The 12,082-nt window shown below is 37.2% G+C and overlaps 1 protein-coding gene across 1 annotated transcript in view; it reads left to right on the top strand.

The window, feature by feature from the left end:
- Positions 1–12,082, top strand: part of arhgef3 (Rho guanine nucleotide exchange factor (GEF) 3) — a 34,461-nt gene that overhangs the window by 769 nt on the left and 21,610 nt on the right. Inside the window, 2 exon segments of the mRNA XM_042510035.1 lie at positions 5,712–5,778; positions 11,817–11,879. Of these exon segments, the coding sequence (XP_042365969.1) occupies positions 5,712–5,778; positions 11,817–11,879 (130 nt within the window).

The following is a 12,082-nucleotide window of genomic DNA, read 5'->3' as shown; positions in this document are numbered from 1 at the left end:
ACTGATAAATATACAAATGCAGTATGAATATGATTAGTGCATTTGCAGACACCGCTCTTCTTTGGGATTTTTTAAATAAAAAATAACAAAATAAAGATAGGAGAAAAATAGGAAAACGAACAACAAAACAAAAACAAAATGCTCAACCCACCCACACCCAAAACTCAGTTAAAGGATCCTACATTCAGTTTATTTCAAAAATCAATAATTGGCATTACATAGTTGTTTTCTCCGAAGATTTGGTTGCCAGATCAAATAATTTCACCTGCTCATTTCAAATATATCTTCTCCTCTCCTTCAGGAGAACTGACAAGATCATAAAGCCACATTTTAACATCAGGGATGCTTCATTTTCTACGTCAGCAAGCATTTCTTAGCTGACGTGAGAAAGTAGCTGATAAGTCGCTTTGTGTCAGTGTGAAATTGTCTGATGTCTCAGAGATATTAAAGATAATAATAATAATAATTTCTGAAATTATGTGAAAAATGTTGCGCCAGTACGTCTGAATCTTCAGACACAATATATATATCTCTCTCTATATATATATATAGATAGATATATATAATACATATACATCTACAGTTTTGAGGTGCTTGTTTTTCTTCCAGTTTGTCCATTTTTCTGCTACTGTATTTCTAATCCACAACAATTCAAAGGGAAATTTTTTACTTTTTACTACTTCCTTTAATTGCTATAATACATCTTAATAATAAGAGATTTTCTGGTACCATTTTTTTCCCTCCAGATACGGATTCTGATACCAAAACTGTGTATCGACCCGTACCGAATATTGATGAATACCATTTACTTAAATAAATAAATAAATAAATAATAGATGCATACTACAAATTAGGGATGGGAATCACCAGAGGCCCAACAAAACAATAATATCACGATACTCCAGTCATGATACAGTATGATTTTTAACTGTAATATATATATATATATATATATATATATATATATATATATATATATATATATATTTAACCATCTGCAAATTCATTATCATTATTATAAAATTAAGTTTTGTCTCACTTAAATTAAATGTATCTAGGGACTAAAAAAAGCAGCTAATTTTATTATTGTAGTCGGCCACCAAAAGTTTAATTTGTACTTGTAATATTAATAGATTTAAAGAATCGATACTTGGCATCCATGTGACAATGCGTTATTGCCAGACAAAAATACTGCGACACATCGCTGTATCAACTTTTGCCCACAAACCTGTGAGGATGTGAAATGATTGTCATTGTTGTACGACACGACTCAGGTCAAACCCTTCGTTTACCCTTAGAACTTACTTTTATCCAGTCAAAAAGACGTTTGGCTAATAACATTTTTCCGGAAAAATACTTCTTAAGCTTTAAACTTTTCACTTGCACTGCACAGCACAGCCTGCTGTGTAGGTTATAGCCCCCAGGACAGAGGCTCAGCTTTGCAGACGTTTTTTTTTTTTTTTAAAAAAAAGAAAAAATCCCCTGAAGCCCAAAAAGCATTTTACCTGTAGGCCAACGCTGTAACAATTTTTTTGTCTCACCTGATGGAGATATCTGTCTCTTTAGCTGCTTAATGCTAAAATAAAATGTGATAATATTCTACGGGGACACACATTAATTTGATTATTGTTGTACAAATAGTGGTTAGTTGTGTTTTTGCTGTACAATAAATTTAATAGATTGACAAAATTATTAATGAAAGCTGAGGCTGAATGTGTCCTTTGTGTGAGTACAGTCATAATAACAGACGAGCTGTCGGTGTTGATCTTTAGAGGAATGTGGTTCTGCTGCTGTCGAGGGACAATGAAGATGTTTGTTCTGCTGCTTTGTTCTGTCGCTAATCATCACGTTTCTACCAGCAGTATGCTGCTCTGCGGGTTCAGGGGGCGTGTGTGTGTGTCTGTGTGTGTGTGCTGGGATAAGCTTTTGATTGTAGCTTTGAGCTTTTGATTTGGAAAAATTCAAAATATACAATTTTGTTGGAGCGTGTTCAGTTTTGAGCTGGGATTTGCTGATGATCTGCACTGGGATCAGCTGGTCAGTGTTTCCTCTGCTGTTTCCTGAACAATGTCATCACATCATGTTCAACTTTTTCCTCAGCAGGAAATTTCGTCATCCCACCTGTGTGAGGGATAAGAATAAGCTCTGAAAGTCTCGTTTTGTACATTTATTGTTTGGGTTTTTCTATAAGAATCTCATAAAGATCTCATAATAACAGAATAATTGAGCTTGACTGGTTTTTTTTTTGATTTTGGAAACAGCAATTCACAAAACATACTCCACCCAAGGTCCAATTACTTACATGTTCTGTACTTTATAGACCAAAACCGACCATGTTTTTGTTCGTCTCTCAATACTCTCTAACATCCCCGCTCTGTCTGTAGCTGTAGCAGTCTGAGCTCAGTGATTCCCACTGAAGATATGAAGCTTAAAATCATTCACAAATGTGCAGTTTCATTTAAAAAAGCACTCTGTGACAAACATCGCTCAGTTGGGAGAAAATAGTTCATTTGTTCGGGACTATTTTCAGCTGCGGATTGTTCTACATTTGGTGCTTTAGTGAGTATTTGTGGCAGCAGGACTGAGTATATGGGATTGAAAATAAATGACAGTGTGTGTGTTCATGGTTATTTAGGAACATGTCATGCATGACTCAGTGATATGTTTTTTTTTATAGTTTTTTCGGTAAAACGATGGAGCTCTGTGGCAAAGAGGAAGAAGACATACCAGGCTTTAATATACACAAATGGCTTGTGTGTAGATCAGCTTTGGATAAGTGTAAAACATTTACCAAAGTTCAGCTCCTCATGAGAAGTTTTTCTCCTCATTCTGAACACCGAACACTCAGTTAGCGCCTGAAGACTGTTTACCGAGAGATTAAAAACAGATGGGGGGGGTAAAAGATTCAACAAGGAAAGAGAGACAAAGACTGCGAGAGAGAAGCAGGAGCCTGCAGCCAAACACACCTCTGATTTGGATTATAAGTGTGTGTGTGTGTGTGTGTGTGTGTGTGTGTGTGTGTGTGTGTGTGTGTGTGTGTGCGTGGGTGTGTGTCTATCCAGATCCAGGGTGGGATGATTTGTGCTCTTGGAAAAAGCACTGCAACTCCCAGGAATGAATGAGTCACGCACTTAAAACACACACATATTTAAGCACTTGTAATGTACACACACTCACAGAAACACACAGAGCGGACTATAAAAGCTTTGATCAGATACAAATGTGGAACAACTTCCTGTTTGGTTTCAGTTTTGTTGATTAAATGGAGCTGATATTCTGTTAGCATGTGTTAGCATCTCTGATGCCTTATATGGTGGACTCACATAACCCCACAGAGCGGCACACTGAACACTGTAGAAGCTGTTAGTGTGTGTGTGTGTGTGTGTGTGTGTGTGTGTGTGTGTGTGTGTGTGTGTGTGTGTGTGTGTGTGCGTGGTAAGGTGACAGAGGGCAGGAAACAGAACAGGACTGTGGTGCAGCAGCTATTCATAAATCCTTCACCAAGTCCTTCCTAAATTCTTCGTGACTACTTTCTAGTTTCAAACTAGTGATTTACTAAATCAGTCTGCACCAGTAAAACTTGAAAAAAAATGTGTTTTTACTCTGTCCCTAAAAATGTCTGACCTTGACTATACTGACTGATGTCTGTGTTCATCACAGACGGGGGGATATGTCTGCGCGTTTCTCTGACATAAATGTACGCTGGGCAGCTAGACTGGGTAAAAAAGCCAAACGCTGTCTAATATGGGAAACACCAGGTTTTGGGGTTGTTTTTTTTTTTTCATTTATTTTCAACTAGTTCAATGCAATCTTACAGTGCCGTTATTATGTTCACAGACTGTTTTCATGCATAAATATCTTCAAAAGTTTGGCATCTTTTCGTTTTTTATTAGCATTTTTTAAGTTAAATAAGTAAATACAAAGAAACCGGTAACATATAAAAATCTATCTATGCATATATATATATATATATATATATATATATATATATATATATATATATTATATATATATATATATATATATATATGTAGTAAGATTACCTCTTGTAAATGTATTGTGAACAATATAAACCTGTTTAACATAGTGATGCATAACTCTCCACTCAGTCAACATTTAAGGTCATAAGGAGGCTGATTTTGACAGCTCTTCTCTCTGTCTCTGTATCATTTGTTCACTCCTGTCTCCACCTCTCTCACACAGACGGGAGTGTGTTAATCATGTAATGTGTTGCAGCTGAACTATGCTTGCAACCTCTGTTTTTCTTTTCTTTTCTTTTTTTAAATCATTGTTTATGTTTCTGCTTCCTTATTGATGTCCAAAAAAATCTTAAAAATACCTAGAATTTCAGGTTGAACAAGTCCGTCTTTCCAGATCTTTTAGTTTGTTTACAGTTTACGTGTAGTGACCAACAGAGACCATCAGGAGGAGCTCTGGACAAACCATAATGCACGCTGTCGTCAATATTCAGACAACAGGTTGGCTTTTTTGCTCCCTGCTGGATTCAAAGGAGTCAAACTTCTGTTACTAAAATTTATACACCTTAAATGATCAGTTTGGATCTATCAAGTCTTTCCTAATAGAGTACATCTGTACAGTGAATTTAATTATTGATTGCTGTAATTATTTCTGTTGTTCTCACTGTGACTGAAATGATCTCGACACTATGGATCTGCAGTCCTTGTGACTGAATGAGGCGAAGTGAGAATAGGTACAAAATATCTTAGATCTAAAATAGTGGGTATATATTTCCTCTTATCAATCTTATTGTTATTACTTGTTTAATTGTTCAGTTGTTTGGTTCATAAAGTTTCTAATTTTTATTAATTTGAATTACCAAAATCCCCCAAATATTCAGTTAACTCTCATCAGTACGGAGCCCCCTGAAGTTCAGACTGGTGATTTTTTTTATCTTCTGTGCAGAAGTTAGCCTGTTATTTTGTGGGAAGAAGATAATAACTTGTTCCCACAACCAATAATTAACTTGTGCACACAAAATAAAAAAATAAAAAAAATCCTTTAGGGAACATAGGGAGCTCTGTAGAATAAAGAAAAGCACCAAATATTAGCAGCTGAGAAGCTACATTTTTTCCATTTTGCCTGAAAAACGTGACTCGAAGTATTAATGATGATCAAAATAATTTTAAGTTTATGTCAATCATCTAACTGTTGAATCAACCAATCACTGCAGCTCTAAAAAGGTAAGATAATTTCATACACACATGATAAAACTGTAATGCATATACCAATCTGCGTACACACATAAATACACACATGCAAACAAATTGCTTAAATTAAATAAGGTCATAAAACAACCAATGCGTTTGTAAAAATTAAATAGTTGTCATCCGATTCTGCAATACATTTTAATTGATTATCAATCACAAAAAATGTGTTTCATAGCTCCCAATTGGAAGTTCACAAAATTAAAAAATATGTCGGAGGTTCTTCGTCTGAACTTCAGCCTTCAATGAGTCAAACTCAAAGAAAATGAAATCTGAGGAAGCGCCCTTTTTTTGTTCTTTTCTTCCTTTCTTTCTTTTTGTATTGAGACTTCTCAGTATGTCCGTATGAGCATTTCATCCAAACACTGTTTTTACATTTGTGATTTCAAAAGAAATCTGATCTAATGTTTTTATTTTGTGTGTCAGTCCGTTAAAATTTGGAGGAAGTGTAGTGTGAAGCCCTTTCTTCTTCTTCCCCTCCCTCAGGTCGAAGCTGCAGAAGAAAACTTCCTCCTTCTCTCTCCTCTCTCCTGACAGTTGGTCCCTCAGAGGGGTAAGAACAAATCTGACTCACATTATTCACCGCATTGTCACAGCTACACACTTTTTGAGACTTCATGCACAACAGGATGATTTTCATTATGGAGGAGAACGTAGAGGAGAACCTCCACTCTGAACCTCAGAGCGCGTTATGACTCTGATATCATAGAACAAAGAGAAAATCTGATATTCAGATATCTTTCATTTGATTTATTCATGGACTCAGAAGAGCAGGGCGTCCACTAATCAGAGGATTCCTGTTTCCTCAAAATATCCATGATAGAGGTCGACTGATATTGGGTTTTCGGGGCTGATACCGATACTGATTATTAGTACTTAAAGAGACCCATAACCGATATTTGGAACCTACATGCATTTACAATAAAAGTGAAAATCTTTCTGTTAGGATTATAGCAAACTCCAGTACAAAACTCTGTTTAAATGCCTTTCGCAAATGTTCAATCAAAACTGAAACATTCATCATCATATACAGCAAGTTTTCAGCAACTTTTTTTTATAAAGTCAAACGAAAGCTTAAATAAAAATGGGTAAAGTAAACTAGCTTCCTGAGGTTTTAAAAAGTAAAAGTTCCTCCCATGCTGACACTTTCTTTACACTTTTTAATTAATTAATTTTATCAGCGATCATTAAAATAAAATGCCAATACAGATAATCGGCAAAATGCCAAATATCGGCCCCAATAATCATCCAGGCAGATAATCTGTGGACCCCTAATCTTTGGGCAAGATGCTGGGTGTGAGTGTGACATGTAGTGGTGAAGTGCTTCGAACAGTAATTTGGATATGATGCAACTTCAGACGCAACCTGCCTGCACGCCGTTGAAGTCGGTACGAGAGAAGCACCCAGCTCTTGACCTCGCCTTTTCCAGGTGGTGTCGTCATGTGTCCTGGCCAAACACATCAAGACGCCAAACTTGCTTACCAGAACCACTCTGTTCATTCATGCCTTTTCCTTCTATGTTCAATTTATTCTAGGAACTTAAGAGAAAACCTGCTGCTAAAAAAATTGTTACTAAAACATTGCATTGGTAGCATTGTGACAATCTCAGAACGTTTTTTAAAACCAAAAATTGCTCGCTGGGATCTCCAGCTGAATAAGTCCTGCAACTGTTGCAAATTTGCATCACCGCTGATAAGAATAATTTGGATGTGAAGTATTTGCAGATGAGTATTTTGCATGTTCATGTTTTGGTCATGCCTCCTGGTGTGTGCGGCCTTTAAGGCTGCTTGAGAGGCTGAAACTATTAACAAACACAGAAAAGAGACACTGGTTGTAAAACGTGTTCCTTTCACCGCGTGGATGTTGTTTCAGTCACATTAACTGAAATAATAGAATAAACTCGTTACTTTGTGTAAGGTGTTTTTTTTTTTTTCTTTGCATGATTTTTATAACCAGTGTTAATTTTCTTTGTTTAAGTGTCTCCACTGCTGGTGTCTCCGTGTCTCCTGTAGCTCCTAATTATAGACGGCCTGTTTCCCCCCAACGGCCGTCACTTCCTGTTTGTCCAGTGGGAACTGAGTGGACACACACACACAAACACACACACACGTATTGTGAAGGGTTCCTGTTCCTGAGGGTCTGTAGATCCACTCAGAGAGCTTTAGATTGTGACTGAGGAGGTGGAGGAGGAGAAGACAAGGAGGTCAGTGGACAGAAGAAGGTAAAAAACAGGAGAAGGAGCAAGGGGAGTCTGACTGAGGAGGAGAGGAGGCTCTCGGAGACAAACTGGAGGAGGAAGAAAAGAAAAAGTCTGAATTTTGGAAAAGGACAGAAGAACAAAGGAAAAAAAGAAGAATTAAAATGTGACTGTAAAGCAGGTGATTCAAAGGGGGAGAGAGGCAACAAAAAAAGAAGAGAAAGGAAAAGAAACAACAGCTGATGTGACTTTGGGGTAAAAGCAAAGTGACCTGCAGGAGGAGGAGGAGAAGAAGAAAGAAGAGGAGCAGCAGATGAGTGTTTGCAGAAAGGGTTAATTAACACCTGAGCTGTGTTTTTGGAGCGGATCTAATCTTGATGATGGGCTGCTGTCTGTTTGTTTACTATCGGGTGAGTCGATGCGTCTGCGTCTGTGATTTTATCTCAGAAATCCTTTAAACGATCACCTGAAAGGGATGGATGAGGGTTAAATAACCCGTTACAGGTCGATCACGTGTGCACAGATGAGAACACAAACCACTGCAAGCCATTGTCTTCATTTCGTACAATGTGTTCTTTGCTTTGTTTTTATTTCTATTAAGTTTTTTTTGTACTGTTTCAGACATTTCTTGTCAGTATCACGCTCAGTTCAAACAGTTTTATGTGCACAGATAATGTTGTAAACCCACCTTAGCGTTTTTGAGGTTTGAGGTGAACACGTTCTTGGCAACGTGACACACAATACAGACATGCTTCATGCAACGACTGCATGTACTGTACATGTGTGTCTATACCAGTGGTGGAAGAAGTATTCAGATCCTTTACTTAAAAACAAATACTAATATCTCATTGTGAAAATACTCCACAAGTAAAAGTCTGACATTCAAAACCTTAGTGAGTAAAAGTTTGTTAAAGTATTACCAGTAAAATTTACTTAAAGTATGAAAAAAGAAAATGTAGAAAATGCAGTAAAACAGCCTTTTGCTGTTACTTATGTAGTTTTTGGATTAATATCACTGCTGCATTAATGTGGATGTTGCTGTAGATGTTTCAGGTTGTGCTCATTTTAACTACTTTATATACTGCAGTTTTATCTACAGCAGTGCGTCCTATTGTGTAGTAGAAGTAAAAGGTTGCATAACTACTCAAGCAAAGTACAAGTACCTTGAATTTGTACTTAAGTACAGTACTTGAGTAAAGGTATTTATATTCCAACACTGGTTTATGAATAGTTTATATTGCTGTTTTGTGCAATTTTCTGTATGCAGATTATTCAGTTAAACTTTGTTTCATATGCATGAATGTTTTTCATCGATACTGAACACCTAAATGTACAAAGTGTGCAGAGAGCATTATGCAGTAATTATATTATATATACCCAATGCTCTATATGTGATCACAGACTCTGCTCCAGTTGCATGACACCATGTGGCATTAAATAACATGATGAAAACGGTTTACCAATATTGATTGTAATTAAAACAGAAAACCAACATCAGCACTATTAATTTTAGCTGTAAAGGGTTCACAGTGAGAGTACAGGAATTAATGATCAGTTTAAATGAGCAACGTCAAAACCACACTGTGCAGGTACACCTTCAAATTACTTTTTTTTAAATGAGGGTCATACTATGGAATAAAAAGTAGTTAATATTAAGAAAAAACTTTACGGTAAATGCATCTTGTAGCATCTCGACATTTTCCCTTTATTCCCATTCTGCAGACAGTGATTATGTGACATGATTTAAAAAGAAATGTAATACTCTCCTCCCTTAACTATCGATCATTAAATCTACAGTTGGCAACTTTCATAAAAATAAAGTTTTGTCATATTTGCTGAAACTGTCAGTATATGCTGACAGTAGTACATTATAGTGCCTCGAAAGGCATTTGTTATAATCCACTACAGCTGAAGGAAAACAGCCAATCAGAGCTCAGGATTCTCAGTGGCAGCCAGGTCACAAACTTTCTCCTTTTAAAGCGAAACAGTGCATGTGTCTTAAAACATAATTCAGTCACAGAATCTTGATTCATATTTGATTTGCGCTGCCTAGTTTGACAGTTTGCAATTCATGACGAGTGATTGACATGATAGACAGCTGACTCCTCAGCTCTGATTGTCGTTTTTGTTCATGTTCGGAAATGACAGAAGAAGCACTTCAGATCCAGGAACAGTTTCAGCAAATATGACAAAGTTATTTTTATAAAAGTTACTAACTTCGACTTTAAATGTTTAGTCTGTTCCCCAGCTGTCAGGACAGATAGCTCAGGAGCAATATTAAAGGGATAGTTCACCCAAAAAAGAAACTTCAGTCATTATCTTCTCAAAGCAAATGATCACCAGGATTCAAACATTTAAAAAAAAAAAAAACATAATAAAACCACAATGTGTCTCCATACTGCTCGTCCAAAGTAATCCAAGTGTCCTGAAGCCCTGACATGCGGAGTTTTGAAAAACGTCACTGGCGTCATGTTTTTAGCCTTGCTGTAGCCTGTAGCTCCTAGTGTGGGAGCTGCGTTTACATATATGCACTCATGCAACAGCGAGAGCAAATGGTTGCTCCTGAAGTGTTGCAAGTTGCAGCCAAGAAATAGTAAACCCCATAAACCCTGTCGTTAATAGTCATAATGTTGTTTTTACACTTTTTTGTGCAGAATAATAAGATGAGATGTAATGTGTTAATTAGTTAAATTTAGAGGAGGCTATTGGAGGCTGATTCTTTATTTTTTTATTTAGTGTCCAGACCTGAGAGCTGTGTACATTTTCTCATTTAACTCTGCAAAAAAAGCAAAACATTTGAACCATTCCTTAAAATTCTCAATAAATAGTTTTTGGAAACAGTTTACTGTGATGGTTGCATCAAGAATGAAACGGATGTAATGCGAGCTAATAGTAATTTTTCACTGTAATATTCATGTTCTAGTTGACTGAGACTGTGTGAACAGGTAGTTGTGATTTTAAAGGATTGACCTTATAAGGACTGGAGGACCGGACTCCTCCCTCCTCCTCGGTTTCTATAGCGATAGTGAGTTAAAGGTAAAGTCTGCCAGGTTATATAACATCCGGCCAACAACAAAGTCTCAACACAATACTGAACAAACAGCAGACTTCCTGCTATTGTTACACTCTGCTGCACCGATCCCAACATCCTCCTCTCCTCGCCTCCTCGTCTCCTCTCCTCTCATGTCCTCCCCTAATCTCTCTGAGCCTCCCCGATACTCCTTTGTCCTTTCTCTCTCCTCCCTTCCTCCTTCTTTTCTCTTCGCCTCGTGTTCATTCCTCTCCTTCCTCCTTTTCTCTCTCTTTTTTCCTCTCTTCCCTTGTCTACTTTCCTCTCCTCTCCTTTTCTGTCATTGTCTCCTTTCTTCTCCTCCTCTTATCTCAATTACTCTCTCCTTGTCTCCTCATCTTGCTAAAAAGTCAAGATTCGTTCTCCCCTCCATCCTCTCTCTTTTTTTTCCCTCTCCTCTTCTTTCTCTCCTATATTCTTCTCCTCCTTCTCTCCTCTTCTCCCTCATTCTTTCCTGTCATCCCTTCCCTATCTCCTCTCCTCTCCTCTCCTCTCCTCTCCTCTCCTTGTGTCCCTGTCTTGGTTAAAGGTCGAATTTGTCTCTGACTTCTTCACCTCTTTTTATTTTCTCTTCTCCTCCTCCTCCTTCCTCTTACTTCCTTTCCTCCTCCTCCTCCTCCTCCTCCTCTCTCATACAGCTGTATGTCCTCAGTGACCTGTTTCATCTGAGGTGTTTGTGTGTTTTCTTCCTGTTTTGTTGTCGTCATGGCAGCATACAGGAAGTGTGTAGTTTGTTCTCATGTAGCTGAACACCTGAGCTTCTTCCACAGAGGTTACTTAGTAAAGTATTTGAGTCAATATCCTCCATTACAGTTCAGCTCTAGTCACGAGAGTGACATACGGCAAAAAAAAATTACAAAAATTGGGATAGACTGGAATAGACTGAGTTTAGTAGTTTTCCTTCGCCCCTGAAATTTAATAATCCAGTCAATATAATTCCTCTATCTAAATTTGACTAAATTATATTAAAGCATTTTTAATTTTTCCTCAAATATAAAACTTGTTTTTTCTTGTGTTGTACGACAATTTGTAGACTGTGAAAGCGAAATGTTTTTCTCTTATTTTGGTATGAGTGCTCTAAAATTCTCTCTTGCCTAGGAGAAAAGCAAAAATTAAAAAACATTGGTGAATCCCGAAAATCAATGGGTAACAACAAAATTTTAAAAAGTCCTGGATACGATTTGTTCGTATATAGTTTTCTGCATGAGGCCCGATGTGTAATAAAAAAGTAAATGTAGCTGTGAAAGACAGTAACTGTACTGATGAATCAGAAGACGTTTCTGTTAATGTCTGATAATGTTTGCTGTGTTTTTGTGTGTTGCAGAAGAAGAGGAAGCAGACCAGCAGAGATGCAGACTCACTCAGTCTCTGCAGTCTGGACATCAATGTAAGTTCAGCTCCTTTACCTTCTCTGCTGTGGCTGAAAGGTGTCAGAAAAGTTTTTTTGTTCTCAGAGTCTGTTGACATTTGCGTTGATGAGGCGAAATACGTTCAGATTCTGTAGTGGTGTTATGTCCACACCTTTAAATCTTCCCCTTAAAACCTTCCCTGTTGCAGTTTTGTGTACATGGTCTTGATTTGTGGTGTACT

The sequence above is a fragment of the Plectropomus leopardus genome, chromosome 2, assembly GCF_008729295.1.
Source record: "Plectropomus leopardus isolate mb chromosome 2, YSFRI_Pleo_2.0, whole genome shotgun sequence".
NCBI lineage: Eukaryota > Metazoa > Chordata > Actinopteri > Perciformes > Serranidae > Plectropomus > Plectropomus leopardus.
The sequence above is the reverse complement of the archived record's forward strand: the minus strand, read 5'-3'. Positions and strand labels throughout refer to the sequence as shown.